Here is a 16,712-nt window from a genome sequence, read left to right as displayed (position 1 = left end):
AATATTTACAGGGATTAAATTTCATGCTATTGGAAATTTTTCCAGCAGTGCTCAGTTCTGAAGGCAGAAAAGCTATTGGAAAGTTCTCCAGCTCAAATTCCAAAGAAATGAGCTCGGCAGTGTTCTTGCTCAGCTCCCATTAATTGAAATGTGGCTTGTCAAATGGAACTCTGTAGGAGCAAGACCGAGGGCAATTTTATGGCCACTCTTTGAGAAAATCCTAAAGCACAGCCCTATATTGTTTTCACAAGCAATGCTAATGATGCCTCTGAGTATGGTATGCCCTATTAAAATAATCTGGAAATGAAACATTTTAAAATCTGATATGCATTGTTATTAAGTTTTTTCTTCGGCCTTTCCCACTACTGTTTACTGGAATGCAACCATTTTCCCATAGCAAGGATTTTTTGAATTGGCAAGGGAGAAGCTCTGTAACATGCAGTGGGTCTTAACTTGGTACAATAAGGTAAAGGAATGATGGAATAATCCTGCTGGTTTTGACCCAGCTATTCTGCCATTCGTGTGGGAAGTTCTGATGCAGGCATGTCCTAATTACTTGGGTAGAGGGCTACATAATCTGTTGATCATATAGGAAGTTTAAGGAAGAAAGAAATGTGATGCAAAGTTAAATTATCAGAGAGTATTTGTAGCAGTTTGTGAAAGAGAACAAAAAAAGGACATCCTCTCATATCAGGGGGTTAGCAATCTTTGGCCATAGGTTCCTCATCAGAACTTGCCAGTGGGGGCAAAGAGGAAATGTTTAACTACTTTAAAAAACATGGCCTTGTAGAGGTTTGTGGCACTCATTGGACCACTGAAGACTCTAAGAACTGGGCTGATTTTCTCTGGTTTTGAGGGATTTTGAGGAACACCATAGATTCCTTAAGGTCTGCCATGTATAAGCTATTATGTTTGCTTCTTAGATGTTTTTTTTTTTTTAACCTGGTCTGAAAAAATTTGACCCAGTTGCATCTGGGGATGCTTAAAATGAATCCAGAGAGTCACTTTGGTGTAGCGGTTAAGGTACCAGGCTAGAAACAAGGAGACCAGTTTAGGCATGAAGCCAGCTGGGTGACTAGGAAGGAGGCAGTGGCAAACCACTTCTGAAATCTTGCCAAGAAAACTGCAGGGACTGGTCCAGGCAGTTGCCAAGAGCCAAGACTGGCTTGAAAGCACCAACCTGCCCCCGCCCCCCCTGCCCACAAGAGTCTTTAGGCTTTTACCTTACTGTATCTTGGTTCTTCACTGTTATCTTGGAGAGCTGAAAATGTCATCTCTGAAAGCAGTCTTACATTAATGAAGACTTTCTAGAATCTTCATTCTTTTTCCTTTTTCAAAAAACAGCGGTCATCTCTTTTTTCTTCTTCTTCTTTTCTAGGCACCAAGCTGCCTTCCAACTGTCGGAAGTTTTGTCTCTGCACCAACAATGGCGCCTTATCCTACAGCAGCACAGGTGTCCCCTTATATGGCGTACAGTGCTGCTCCTTCTGGTTACGTAGCTAGTCACGGCTGGCAGCATGCTGGGGGCACTCCACTTTCACCCCACAACTGTGATATTCCAGCTTCACTGGCTTTCAAGGGCATGCAGGCAGCCAGAGAAGGTAGTCACTCCATCACCGCCTCTGCACTCTGATATTGGAAGTACGGCAGAACAATTTTCATCTGGTCCAGTCCAGTCCAGTGTTTTTTCTCTTGCCCCACAATTCCTCCTCACAGATTGACCCAATGGGCTGGAACCTTTTTGCCATGATATTGTGCTTAAAAAACAAATAATAATTGGGCTTTGGTAAGTGTAAATAACATAAGGAAGGGATAAATGTCTTGCCTCCCTTTGCACTGTTCTGCATAAAGAAGATTTGACAACCCTCAGAGGGCTTGTATGACTGTTTCATTGGTAAAACCACACATATTTATTTTAAACCAACAGGACTTTCTCAAATGTGCAATTGTTCCAGATTTGCAAGAAGTCAGTCAAGGAAACCCAATAGACCAACAAATGCAATCAAATAGAAATTGACTTCTGGATCAGAAAATAATTCTTGTGGAAAAAAAGTATGGACAGATAAATAGTAGTTGTGGCTAACAGCTTGTGTTTTATAGTAACAAATTATAGAACCAAATGAATACATGGCTCTGTTATTTATCCTGTATTTTATTGTGATCACAAAGGCAGTAATGTTTTTGTTTTCTCTTTGTAAATATGGACTTGGTTATCATCTGCATTTCCACTAGTCAACTGAATTCTGTTTTTCTTTTTGTTGTCAAGTAGTGACATCCTAGTTGAGCTTTTCCCACTTTAGCATCCTTCAGTAGTGTTAGGATTGCAATTCCAGAACGTTGACTGGGAATTCCATGACTTGCATTCCCAATTCACTCAGAGATTGCCAAAATGGGAAAGGATGTCCTACCAATTTGCTGTTTCTCTTCTTGGTAATGCCATTTGCCTTAATGATTCACGTTTAGATAATCCTGTGTTTGGGGCATAGGATGAAAGCACCTGAAAGCACCTGAAGTTCATTGAAAAGCATTGGTTTTTCCAGCAGAGAACCTAAAGTGCGTACGGGTAGTCCTTGTTTAGTGACCATAATTGGGACCAGCAACTCAGTCATTAAGCGAAGCAGTTGCTAAGTGAAACCGTTACTGTGTTTATGGTCAGGTTTTCTTTGCTTTACAGACCTGTGAAAGTCATAGATGCAAGGATCGGTCACAAAGTTACTTTTTTTATCACTGTTGTAACTGTGAATGGTTGCTAAATGAGGCAGTTGCTAAATGAGGACTACCTGTAACTCTATATTCCTAGTGGGTTGAATTCAGAGAATTTCTTTCACAAATGGAAGGGTGCCTTTTGTTTGCAGAAAGCACTGGGGTTCAGTGAAAACTGCTGCTAAAAATTAAGCAACACAAATTGTGTCACAATCACCCATTCTATTCTGTTCTATAGAGTCTCCCAACATTTGGAATAGCTTTGTAAAAGACACAGTGAATTGTAGAAGGAGGTAGACTCAGCAAAGCTAATGTTCCCTTTTTCCTCCAGCAGGAGCATCCTATGATCAAAATTTACTCACTGGTATATCAGTCCATTCATTTCAGTGGCACTTGAAAGTGATTGACATTCTCTGGGTATACTGTACAGGGAAGATATTTTTCATATGGTACTTAATCACCTACATTCATAATAGCATCACACTGATATGAAAGAGACATGATGGAAAAGATCTGAACAAAATGGAAGCTTACATTTAATGTGAAATTGTGGGCAGAGATTTTTAATAAGCCCAGGGCAGAATCCACAATAGAGCTGTTCTGTACCTCCAATTCCTTTCAATGGGTGCTTGGGCAGAAGGTGGGTGAATTATGATGCAAGTTAAGAAACCACTGTGAAAGCAAATTGTACTGTAATTTCTTGGCTTACCTGAGTTCAGTAATTTCAGCCCCCCAAATTATGTTGCCATTTTTAAAAGTGAAAGAAGAAAAAATGTCTTCAATTCCCGTTTTATTGAATGTAAAACAAAACTAGGCTTTTGGTAAAGTTTACATTATTGTACATAAGCATGTTTCATTCATAGACATATTGGTGGTGGTACTACAGATATTATTTATAATGTTAACAATATTCATCTTTTTTCATTTCTGTATCCTTTATCAAGCATCATTTCATGGCCACTTGGATTCCAATTGCTCTCTTATATTTTTTTCCAGTATAATCTTTTCAAGATGGTCTGTTCTCCTTGGACAATAATAAAGTTGTGAATATAGTTTTGGAAAGCCTGCTCAAGCTTGCCAATGTGTGTTGAAGATAACCATGAAAAGGAAAGATTTGAAAACTGACATATCTCCTAGCATGATTAAATATTAATATATTATGTATTTTTGTAAGTCTAGTGCAATACTGTAAAAACACATCATTCAATACAGATTTTGAAAGACTGCTTAATAAAATTATCTACACTTTTTTCCTAGCCATATTACACATAAGCATACTGCTGGGAGAATAAGATAAGATCCTGTCTGTTTTATGAGAATATCATGTTTTTATTTTAAAATGTCAACAAAGGTAAATTTCTAAGGCAATACAAGGGAAATAATGTGTGATGTCATGTTGAGACTTCCTGGAAAATGTTCCAAAATATTTTCCTACTGCAATCATTTAATCATGACATAGATTGAAAAGAGAATATTCACAAGCTGTAATCAGTATGAGCAGACAGTTTCCAGGTTCCCGTTTTCTTTTCACAGAACCAATTGCTGAGAGACTAAGTACAAGCTTGTTTGTAAGGGCTGAATGAAGTGCAATTGCTTGAAATACATGGTGCCCTTCTGTGGAATCCTTAAATAAAAGCACTGTTACCCTGGGGATCATAATCCCTTCAGCTACAGACTTACTTTATTTAGCAGAATAGTTCTTTTGACTAGTATTTTGGAGCTAGGCTGCAGTTGTTTGCAACTCATTTGAAACTGAGCTTTCTTGAATTGACTGGTACCTGCTTGAGAGTAAGCATAATCAAAAAGCCCCCTCTTAGGGCAACTCTTGCCCATGCATCATAAGTCAGTGCTGCAGATCTCTGAATTTCTCACAAGTGGGGCAAAGCTGCTGTGTCATGGAGTCCTCCCAAATGATCCCTCAAGAATTCGTTTTTCTCGTCAAATGTAAACAACTCATGCTGCAGCTATTATGTCATCATGACCCATTCTCTTCATTTCAACAAAACTAGACATGCAGAAGCAACCCATGGTGTTGAATGAGTACTGCTTTATGGTATCAATCATCTTGAGCTTGATGTTGTCCCTGTTGACTATAGGACTAAGGCAGATGTTCAGCTGGAAACCTTCAGATAATGGGGGTTAAGTACTAGCTAGAACTGAGATTTTAGACTATTTGTTCATCTAGTCCAACACTGTTGACTTGGCTGGCAACAACTTTTCAAGGCCTCATGTAGTCAATGGTCATGTCTATTATTTGATGCAGACCCCAGAGATTGGACCTGCAGCATCTTACAGTCTAAGCAAGTGTTAGACCACTGAGCTCCCTTTCTTTCATTGTAATCAAAAACATTAAACAATAATCTAGTTTTATAGTCAAGCACAAAGGGAAGTGATTCATGTGACAGAAGCATGTGCCTGCACATTTTGCATGGTTAGAAGGAGTGGTTTAACAGTGCATTCTCGTGTGTTTGTGCAGAAGTAAACCTCCCTGAATTCAATGGGATTTCCAGTATGGCAAACAAGTATAGAATAGAACTGCAAACTAGTATTGGGGGCCGAGCACAAATTATCACCTACCTTTGAAACTCACTTGGGACTTTATGATGTTTTGAAAAATAAACAGAGAAGGTGAAGATCATATATTGATCTGAGCTGACTAAAGGAAAGACAGATAATAAATGAATAAAAATATCATTATCATGCTTACAGTAAAAATGGGAGTGTAGACCCCAATGACAGTTATTTGTATTTGGATAAGCCTGACTCACACTTATTTTTGCTCAAAAATAGCACTCCTCTACATAGCCACTCTTTCAGCAAAGTTTTATTTGGTGTATATGTATAATACATATTTATGTATTATGTATAATTTAGTATGTATTATGTATAATTTAGTATGATTATACATAAAGATACACAAAGAGAATTCTTATTCCATATAGTTCTTATCAATATCTCACAAAATTCTAGGTGGTGAAGAGATAAATATAGAACAAAAAAATTATCGTACTGGTACAAGCCAGATTTGGATTCAAGTTCTTTTCCAATCCTGGTGAGGATTGGAATTCTACTCAAAATTCCTCCCTGTAAAAAAATGAGAAGGAAGCAACCTGCCTCTTTGTCCATCTACCAGTTCTTTTTCCTTCATTTTCTGGAGGCTCCTTAACTTCCAGAAGGGAGAGATGGCAGGAGATAATAGCCATCATCTAAAGTTTCTTCTGTTTTCATTCTATCCATGACAGTCCTTGGCTGGTTCAGAAGCCTTCAAGGGACAAGTGGGGCCCTGCCATCTGCTGCTGGTAGACCTTGGATAAAATCTGCAAGGTTCCCTCCTCCTAACCATTTCCCACAGAAAATGCTGATAAATTGGTCTTAGTTTTTAAGTTTCAATGCTATTATCTGAGGGACTGCTTTTCACGTCATTTCTGCCCACTCCATAAGTTCCTACAGGATGAGTGAACTTTGTGTCCCATCTGTTAAAGCAGTGTCATCTGATGGAACCTAGGAAGTGGTATAGCTTCTCTGTTGCGGTGCCTGCCCTCTGGAGTAGCATCTGCCTAGAGATTTGCATGGGTCTGGCCCTACAAGCCCTTAGACATTCTTTGAAAACCATGGATTTTTGTCCAAACTCCGCGATAAGTTGGTTGTGTGCCCATTTGATGTATTTTGTTGTTTGGGTTGTGATATGCATTCCCCCCATTATGTGATGTTCCTCCCCCCCCCCCCGCTTTTCTGTTTTTAGGTATTGTCCTGTTTTTAAGTGTACATCACCCAGAGATGGCTTTGTGCTGGGGTGGCCTTATAAATTGAAATTATAAATATAATTTTTAAAGTTTAAAATCAGACTTATGCTATACTTAATTGAAATGTAAACTAAAAGCAGAGGTCATGTTTGGTTTCTTCCTGAGATCAAACCTTTCAAGGCTCCACATTAATACACTATCTTAAAATAATAATAAACTTGTATGCCACCTGAATCCCCATTTTCGTTTATTTAAATTCCAAATACTGAAGAAATACAAAAGATGGCATGTTTACATGATTATGAAAAGAGATATAATATGAATTTTAAGCACTTGTCTTAAAATCAATGTTTCCATTCCTGATTAAAATATTCTTTCTGTCCTTTTTTGTTTTTACATTTTGGAATACTTTGTGAGTCCTGTGAGTGTCTATAAAGAATATTTAAAGCAATTTTATATCTTATGGAAATATAAATGAATTACGTTGTTTGCTTATATTGGCTGCATTCTTCTATAGAAGGTCAAATCTTGATAACCTTATGGCTGTCAGCAGATAACTTGAGGCAAGTTTAATAGGCCAAATGTTGACAATGATGCTGTGTTCACAGCAAATGATCAGTTGATGTACTACCTATAATTGGTTTCTTCTGCTTCTTTTCAAATTGATTTGAACTTGATGTTATCTTGAAGAGTTTAGCTTTGCCTGAAAATAATTATTTTAAGACATACATAGGAGACAAACTGTAAGGCTCAATTATGGCAGCTCAGTTGGCTTTTATCATTTTACTAGGCTAGTGGAGAACATATTAAGCCAAAGGTTTTAAATTGGGGTGGGGCACTTGTGATCCTGCAGATAATGTTGGACACAGCTTTCACCTCCAGCCAGGATGCTCAAGAGTCAGGAATGATGAAAGCTGAACTTCAACACCCAGAACCACTCTTATCTAAATAAAAGTGATCTCAAGAGGGAAGGAAAAAGCAAGTGAGTTCAAATTTTAAAATAAAGCTATTACCGTGACTCAATTATTTTCATAATCCAAATCATCAATCATTTTTGAAACATTAAAAATAAAATGTTATAGATATTTTGAGAAGGATAAAGATTGGAGATATTACTGAGATTTCTCACATAGGTATGGGTGCTTCTAAATGTTTCACTTAAATTATAACCCCCTCTTGGAAACAAATCCTACTGATTTTGTTGGCACATATTCCAGATGAATGGCTTAGGCTGGTACTATTGCCCTGATTGTAGTTCCCTTTAGTTCAAGAAAGTGGGCTAGAGATAAACTGAAATTTTAAAGGGAGTAGAAGATTAACATTGTTACTTGTAGGACATACATTCTCTCCTTTTAAACTGTGGAGTCCTTGGGGTCCTCTGAGCTTGGTTGGGACAACTAAGTTCAGAGAAACCCAAGGACTCTGCAGTTCAACCCTGAGCTACATAGTTCTCTTCTCCTTTTAAAGCTTTTTGAAATATTTAAAACTGAAATTTGGCACATGTTGATGATGCAGATAAATGTGGGCACATATTTAAACCTTGTTGAATAGGCAGGAATCCTGTTTACATTCAGCTGGAGCTGCACATCTGTTTACTAAAGGCCACATGTAGTTCCATGGAACGTATTTTCTCCAACCTCAACAAGACTGAGGTCAAGCTGACATGGAAAATGTGTGTAATGTATGTGTTCATGAGTCTTAGGCAATACTACTTCTCATATGTCACATGTCACCTTCCCAGTCTCAAACCATAGAGAACTTAGTGAATATTATTTCATTCATTTTTAGGTCTCTGAATGGCCCCATCATTTTTTCTTTACTTTCTCATTTTCATTCCTACCCATCCATCCATTCATGTCACCTAACATATTTTTTCCCTCGCTGATAGCATTTATCCAGAGTTTGCACAATTTTCCCCCAAATCCATATCTGGTTCTTCTATTAACATCATTTACTGGAGTGTAACATGGAATATCATCAGTCAATGGATTCTGATTTCATACATATGCAAAACAATCTATATGAACCAATTGACATTTTCTGACACTTTAGCTCTTTCATTGATAATTATGCTTCTCACATGTCACCTTCCAGTCTCCACCCATAGAGAACTTAATGAGTATCAGATCTTTCATTATGGTAGTCACAATAGAAATGGGGCTAGGGGCAGGACTCATCTACATGTTCTTCCCACTCTGTTGAGGATGGAGATGGGGACAGCTACAGAGGCTTTCTTGTCTGCACTTAATTTGTTAACATTTAATTTTTAAAATCTTATGTCTCCTACCTGCAGTAAAGAGGATGATGAGATACTTCATCAAGAGTTGGTTCATAAGAACCACTCCTGATAGTTTCCCCTTTCTCCAGCTGGTTTTAGAACATCTGTTTTTCCATTCGTAAAATATGGAATGGGATGCTCACCTAGAAATCCTATTGAAAGAAGTGGGACTTACATCTAAAGAACATGATTGAGATTGATGTCTTTCAATTACATTCAGCAAAAGCTATAGGTCCAGGCAGAAAAACAACCCTTTCTAGTCATTAAAAATAACATATGTTTGGGGCAAGGATGCTATCAAATGTTTTTATTTCCTTGAGAGATGAGGCTGAAAATATACTTAATGACATGTTGGAAACAAGGTACAGCAGAAAGCTATGTATGTATATACTGTATGTAAAAAGTATTTTATTTTTGTATTTTGAACATGGTAAGTCAATAAAGAAAAAAAATAATAGAGAAATATCTGATTTTCTCTGAAGACATTTAATTCCTACATTGGAAAAGCTTATTACATAACAAAACATTTTGTTGACATTAACCACTGAAGAACACTTTGAAAAAGCCAGTGTAATATAATCTAGGTAAAAATTTTACATGTTTATATCAGCACAGATATCTTTAAAAATGCTAAGATACCTCCATCTCTCTTGCACAAAATATACCACAAAAATCATTATAAAAATGTTATTTAAAAAAAAAGAATCCAAATATGATTCCCACTTCTATTTATTTGAAATTTTGAGAATAAGTTTTTTAATCTATATTTCATAGCCATCTTTCAACATTACAGCCTTCTGAATACAATTTGCATTATAAACCAGTAATATGAAGTATCAAATGATAAAACAAAACAAATTAGATTTAGATTTAAAACAAAATGCAGTTTCAAATATCTGATGACAGCAAATATTAAAAATCATAAAACAAGAAGCCAAAGAAAAGAAGAATGGCTTTCATAGCTAGACTGTTCTCTCTAGAGAGGAAATTTAAAGGGTTGGGGGCTATCACTAAGAAGGACCTCTCTCTAATGCTTGTCAACCTTAAAGGTCATAATGGTGGGTCACCAAACAGATCTTTCAAAGATGATTTTAAAATAGCAAATGGTAATGTTGCTTAGAGTTTTAAAGGTCTGAAGTATTTCACATTGAGTAAAACATGAGCTGGCAATCAGCACAGTTGATGCAGAATTAATGTAATACATGATTTGACTTTCTAACCTCAAGAAGAACGAGAACCACTGATTTCTTTAATCAGCTCAATTTTTGGAGTCATTTTCAATAGCAGCTCCAAGCAGCATGTCATGCAATAGTCTGGCCTGTAACTAGGGCGTGCTTAATATTAAAACTGCTTTCTCAAGAGAGTGACATTGCACTACCTGTGATTTTACAGTCAGTAATGAAGGTACAGATGTGGTCCCTTGTGGGAAGTACAACTCCACCCAACTATCTGCCGCCATTTAGTGGTCATCTGAAGGTTTGCAGCCCAGGTCTGATAGCCCTAACATAAGTTGTTTACTTCATCAAGTAATCATATAGCAATTGCTTACCTGATAGCAACTCCAGTTAAATTTAGAAAGACTCAGTTCTGAGTTTAATTCTACTCATAACCACTTAGGAATCTGAACATAAGATTGGAGTCTAAAATCAAGATCTCAATAGTGTAAAGATATATTTAATAGTGATTGTTCAATCAATCGGTCAAAGAGAGACTGCTCAATTAAACACTTTTAATTTGCTTGATAGACATACATTTTATTCTTTTAAAATAGTATTTTTGTAGCTTTTACTTAGTGGGATATGTACTTGCATCTGGACTGGAATATAATATCAACGTTCTTTCCTGAAGAATAGTCTCTACTGTTGGCCTTTAATAACAAAGACCATCCATTTCGCATTGTTGTACAACTCTCCCTTTCTTCTCTCAGCATATAAATGCTCATGCACATACGTCTTAGTTGATAGGAACTGTTTTACATTATTTGCAGTCTTAAATTAGTATTTTTGATCACCAGTTTCCTTGAAGCCATGCATAAACATATTCATAAACCAGCAGCATCACTGCACCACCTAGAAAATAAGAATTTTTTGAAATGCAACATTTAAGGGGTTACATAACATGGAAGGAATTCTGACATTTCTATGCCAATCAGTTGAAATTATTTGGGAATAAAGAAATGTTTGGGTCCTGCATTAGCAAGCAGTTTGATGGGAATTTGTTCAATGAATACAGCACATTAGGTTATATAATATTAGAATCCTATTTTAAAAAATAACATATCAAAAAGCCCATTTCCTATGCTTACCTGACTCATGAATATTTTTGTTGGAAAATCAGATATATTTTCTCTCTCATTTCCACACATAACGTTCTGGTGCAGAGCTTTATACGTGCAATAGCAAAGCTCTCTCAAGGGACCAGACAGTCCACAGCACAAATGTCTTCACTGAGCCCAAGGCCCAGTTCATCCATTTATCATTTACAACAGACTGGGTGAATTGCCCTCATGGGAAAAATTGGGTAGTGTTTATTGGTTGCTCCATGGACAGAATAAACTTCTGTTTATGAAACTATTTTGCACATCTCACCTCCAAAAGGTGTTCCAAATGAAGTACTATGACAGATAATACTGTCAGAGATTACTCCTTTGTATGTGAAGTTCATTAGCTGATGAGTAAGCCAACACAAAGGGAAAAACATTCTGTGGCTATTTACAGAGTGGTACTAGTTTCTGTATGGTCTTCATCAGAGTTGATCAAAGACATAAAGTAAACTGGAAGTTTATTGTCCTGGGAAGATAATTCCAGTTCCTGTTGTGTATCTGATCAAATCTAATGACTACAGTGATCAACCAACATAGGAATATTCATATGAGAGAAACAAATTAAATTAATTCTCCTGGTTCTATGTATTGTCAAAGGCTTTCACGGCCGGCATATGATGGCTGGTGTGGGTCTTCCGGGCTGTGTGGCCGTGTTCTGTTTTTTTGGGCCGTGTTCCCAAACATTTTTGTGTGGCCGTGTTCTGTTTGGGCCGTGTTCCCAAACATTTATAGAGATATATTCTCTATAAATACCCACAAAAGGGACACATCACCCTGGGCACAGAGAGAACTGTTCCTGTCTGTGCTCCTGCACTCTGAAGATGCCAGTCACAGGTGCTGGCAAAACGTTAGGAAACAAAACTTCCAGAACACGGCCACACAGCCCGGAAGACCCACACCAGCCATCTCCTGGTTCTGTTTTTAAAATGATAAGTGTATAGTCTTGGGCAGTGCAGGTGGTCCTTTTTTAACAACCACTCGTTCAGTGACCATTCAAACTTGCGATGGCACTGAATGAGTGATAGTTATGACCATTCCTTGTACTTATGGCCATTGCAGCGTTCCAGAGTCACGTGATTGTGATTTGTGACCTTCCTTGCCAGCTTCTGACAAGCAAAGTCAATGGGGAAGCTGGCAGGAAGTTGCAAGTCACAGTCACGTGAGGTCCTTGCTTAATGACCCACACGGTCCTTGCTTAACAACAGCAACCAGGACTGCCGGAACTGCTGTTGCTAAGTGGCATAGTCATGTGGTTTTTCAACTTAAGACCATGTCAGTTAATGATGGCATTTCCCAATTAGTGTCGTTAAGCAAGGACTACCTATATACAAAGCTGTGAAATAAGTAAATAAATAACATCTGAACCAACTTTTTAAATTCAGGATACAGATATTCATTCATGTTAACATTGTACTAGGACAGCCTTCTCCAACCATGTGCCTTTCAAATGTGTGGATTTGAACTTTCATCAATGGCCATGTTGGCTAGGGAATCCTGGGAATTCCACCTATTTGGAGGGAGTCCATGTTCTGGAAGAATGTATTCAGGCACCCAATATTGGGTATATGTTCCAATCAAAGTGTGAATACTTGGGATGGAAATATCCCAGCACCCAAGATCCCACTGCTCCTTCCATGAGCTCATTTCTACCCATTAACTTCTGTGTATAAAATTAAAGAAATATGCAACAGCTGGAATAAAATATATAGGCTAATGACACCACCTGCCAAAAGATGTCAGCTTGATTTTACATATTAGCTATAATGGAAGGAAGGTAAATTAGACCTAAAGTCTGCTTCCACATCTGGCAAATAGAGTAGGGATAGCAGGTTTGGGTCTCTCCTTTCACCAGATTGTTTCTATGTTCTTGCCTTTATTTACTGTACCGTAGACTGAGCAGTGACCAAGTATGGAAAGAAACCAAAAGCAGTAAAAAAAAAACACACTGTACAATAAGAGACATAGTACCACAATGGCTGCATATCTGGATTTTGAAATTACTGAATAAAAATAAACTAACCCAACCCTAACCCTAATCCTAAACTGTATACTTATAGGATTATGATAGTATTAAATATGAATGAGGAAAGATTTACCTGGTCCTAGCCTCATGATCTTGGGAACCAATCCTTTGTACAAAGCTAGATATCTGAAGAAAAATAATGAAAAATGTCTTAATTTAAATATATAAAATAGAGTATATTTCTTCTATCGCATGGGACAATGCATGGGAAAAGTTATATGAATTAACAAACATATACAATGTCTGGATTTTAAAGTCTTAAGACCAGAATAAATAGCTGATTAACGTTCAGCTCCACCTATGCTGCTTTTCCTCCCAAACATGACTTTTGCCAGGAAACTTGGTTAATAGCACCACATTTGCACTATCATGTCTATTAGAGTTGTGCACACTTCCCAAATGATTACAAAAAATTACTTCCATTCCCACATGACCCTTCTGCTCTTCACTAAGGCAGCCCAACTGTTTTCAGGTTTCTGAGCAATTCTGAAAAAAAAAATGATGCTGCTACTTTAAGGACTTATTAAAACTAAATCCAATTCTTAGAAGTAGTAGCATTGTCCTTCAGGCTTGTGGGGAAGACTGAAGAAAATTGGGCTGTATTCTTGTCTACCTCTGCAGGAAAGGATGCTGAGAATGCAGAGTTGCTTCAGAATCAAAGTGGGGAGGGGGAGAGAAGTGGAAAGCTTGATTTCAACTGGCTAGAGGAAACCATGAGAAATGGGGTAGTATATATGTTGAGAGTTCTTTACTGTTAGTTACCTTGATCAGTTTTTTTAACTGACCATCAATCTACTTGCAACAAAACTTAGTCTTAGGTGTGTTATATGCATCCTTGAGAAGACAACAGATACTGAGTTCCTGACAGAATATTTTAGTGAATAGTGGAGAAGGGTCCTCATGCAAGGTTGAAAGCATTTCTTTTCTAGCCTTTTTGAGGCATGCACAGTCCTTTAACTGTGTTATACAGTAACTGAGTTCTCACTTTAGACTATTTACATACATAACGTTTGGAATCCTGATGCCATATAGATCCCATGAGTAAGATCTCATACTGGATCAATTGTATAGCAGTTCATTAAACAAGCAGATGTTTGCATTCTCATTCCTCTATTCAGGCTAAGATATAATATTTAATAAAAAAATATATAATTGCATAAAAAATAGAAAAGTGGGAGGAAGTGTGGCATTCTCTGAAGTATTTCTTTGGATGACTCTGATCCTTCTGAAGTTTGATGCAATACCCTTTTTGATATATATAACACATCTTTTTCTGTTCATTCCATATAGCTTGCATCCAGAAATAATCAGGTTCTCTTCAACCTATCAGTTTTCATCGTGCCTTCTAGATTTCCTTTAAAACCAAATATTCTTGCATCTTGGCCTCCACTAACTGCAGTTTGCAGAGACCTCTGTGTGCTTTTCTCTGTTCTGATAGAAGCTGACAAATTGTCTTTCCTCAGTCCCAGTTTGGGCAATCAGAATCTTTTTAGTATTTACAAGTGAAGCAATTAAATATAGGCTATGTTGATTCTGGAAAAAAAAAAATACACCCCCCCCCCCAGCACTAACTGATACTAAGTTGTATAAATTGAAACAGTCTGCTATAGATATGCTGGAGTCTTTTCAGAACAATATAATAAGAATTTGTAAATGGAAATTCAGGAAACTCAGACAAAAGAAGAATTCTCTTTTAATTTCACATGTACATTTTTGAATTGTGAAGCTTTGAAAACTTCTGATACACAAATACTACGCAGAGTGATTTTTAGGGGCCCGATCAGATCTGAAATATAACAATATGATTTTATGAACAAACCAGAGCCCTGGACATTTATTACTGAAATGAACACTTTACCCTTCTTCTTTATAAACGGTTGCCATAGTTTTAAAACAGGTCCTGTACTTGATTTCTCCAGGAACTGGCTGTGGTCCTTGAATCCTACTCTTTGCAACATCAAAAGGGATGTTAATAATTGAGGCTATTGTTCCTGAGACCAGTCCAATTCCAAACTTTCTGAGAAACTCCAAGGTTGGGTCCTGGATAAACAAACAAGGAAACTAATAAAATAGCCGAGAGAAGAGGAGGGGAAAAAAGGGTGGGGTGGAGTTGGGGAGGAAATGACTGACATAAAATGAACAGAGTTAAAATAGGAACAGAAGCACCTCAATTGGTTAAAGACTATGAAGTAATATGTATTTAATCAGAAAGCTTGCACGATACGACACACTCCTGCTAGTCTAGTGGAACACATTAGGGTTTCCTATGCCAGGGCTCCCTTTCTTGACAATCCGATTGGCTATGTTTTTACACATGGTCTAAATTGCTGAAGCACACATTTCCTCACACAGGATTTATAAACACAGTTCATAAAAGCAAGACCAGTACAGCATATGGGGATGATTTGTATAATTGAGCTTCACAATGTACTTAGTATTACTGTATCAAAACGGGAGAAATCTAAGCACACTATTAGCTAATTGGCCGGAATATTTTACAAATGACAGCAACTTCCACCATGAAGCCTACTAAAATGCTCATTTGTGCACTGGACCCCCAAATGTTAAATTAAATAAAGGCTAATCTCAGTCTGCAGCTTTCCCCCTCCAGGTTTTTTTACATTTAGCTTCACGTGTAGTTGATGTACTCTACTGAGGGGGCCTGCCTTCCTGCTAGTAACAGTCCAGGAGCAGTGGAACTGCCGAGCAGACTTCTATGCCCTTCCACATTAGGAACAGTAATAACTCCCTAAGCTAATTGGCTGAAGAATGTACAACACGTTGTGCCCAAAGCCTACATTTTTGCCCTGCTTTTAAAAAGGGAGAAACTAGTTGGACAGTAAAGCCAGTCTTGAAACAACAGCTTTCTGTATGTGCTGACACAATCCAACAGTTCATGCTCCCTCAGATGGCCTTCCTGCCCAGGACATTAGTTCACTGGAGAGTAAAATTCACTTAATAATGTTTTAATTGCATATGTGTGAATACTGAAAGCTGCAAGTGAATTCGGTCATGCTGAATTTCCTGTGGAGCTTATTACACAACTTTAAAAAATTATTTTTCCATTTCATGCCATCCAATACCGAAAAGCCCCTACATGTCTTTAGAACGTATGGTGTAATTTGCTGCATGAAGATCCTTCAGTGCAATCCTTCCCAACCTGGTGCCTTTCCAGATGGGTTGGACTCCAGCCCACATTTCCCTATGTGACCACATCAGTTGGAGCTGATGAGAGCTGTAGTCCATAGAAACTGAAGGGCACTGGGCAGAGAAAAGCGTCTTAGAGACAACAGCGTAAATGCAGAAGCCTCATGGAGGAGGATGCCAGATTTAGTGTGCTCCTCAACTCTGAAAAGCTGAACAAACATGGACAATCCTTAAAGTTCAAACCAAACACGTCTTTCATATTAGTATCATTTGGGTTTAGAAATACTATGCCAGATAACTTCTAAAAGACACCTACAAATGGATCTATGAGTACTAGAATTTGTACTTCCAGGATTCAAGTTTTAATGCCCTGACCCATGGGGACATGGCTTCAATTCAAAATCCATCTTGTTTTCAGGAATCAAATATACTGCCTGCTTTCCAGAACTTCCTATATGAAGGTCCCACGTCCTGTTTATTTCTCTCTGTGGGCAT

At 37.7% G+C, this 16,712-nt stretch overlaps 2 protein-coding genes across 3 annotated transcripts in view; one reads left to right on the top strand and one right to left on the bottom strand.

Annotated features, from left to right (window-relative positions):
- The window catches only part of PAX9 (paired box 9), a 52,636-nt gene extending 51,003 nt beyond the window's left edge, over nt 1-1,633 (top strand). Inside the window, exon 9 of the mRNA XM_007421539.2 lies at nt 1,379-1,633. Coding sequence (XP_007421601.2) covers nt 1,379-1,633 — 255 coding nt within the window. The remainder of the gene's footprint in view (nt 1-1,378) is intronic.
- Nucleotides 1,634-6,521: 4,888 nt separating this feature from the next.
- Nucleotides 6,522-16,712, bottom strand: part of SLC25A21 (solute carrier family 25 member 21) — a 272,319-nt gene continuing 262,128 nt past the window's right edge. Inside the window, exons 7-9 of one of the 2 annotated variants that reach the window (XM_088145363.1) lie at nt 14,929-15,110; nt 13,144-13,196; nt 6,522-10,793 (exon numbers count right to left, since the gene is read on the bottom strand). In XM_088145363.1, coding sequence (XP_088001489.1) covers nt 10,732-10,793; nt 13,144-13,196; nt 14,929-15,110 — 297 coding nt within the window. In that variant the 3' untranslated portion in view covers nt 6,522-10,731. The remainder of the gene's footprint in view (nt 10,794-13,143; nt 13,197-14,928; nt 15,111-16,712) is intronic. The other variant, XM_088145362.1, reaches the window with a different exon arrangement.

Source organism: Python bivittatus, unplaced genomic scaffold, assembly GCF_059951505.1.
Source record: "Python bivittatus isolate LINGU-HERP-01145 unplaced genomic scaffold, Pbiv_v1 ctg000480_np1212, whole genome shotgun sequence".
Taxonomy (NCBI): Eukaryota; Metazoa; Chordata; class Lepidosauria; order Squamata; family Pythonidae; genus Python; species Python bivittatus.
The sequence above is the reverse complement of the archived record's forward strand: the minus strand, read 5'-3'. Positions and strand labels throughout refer to the sequence as shown.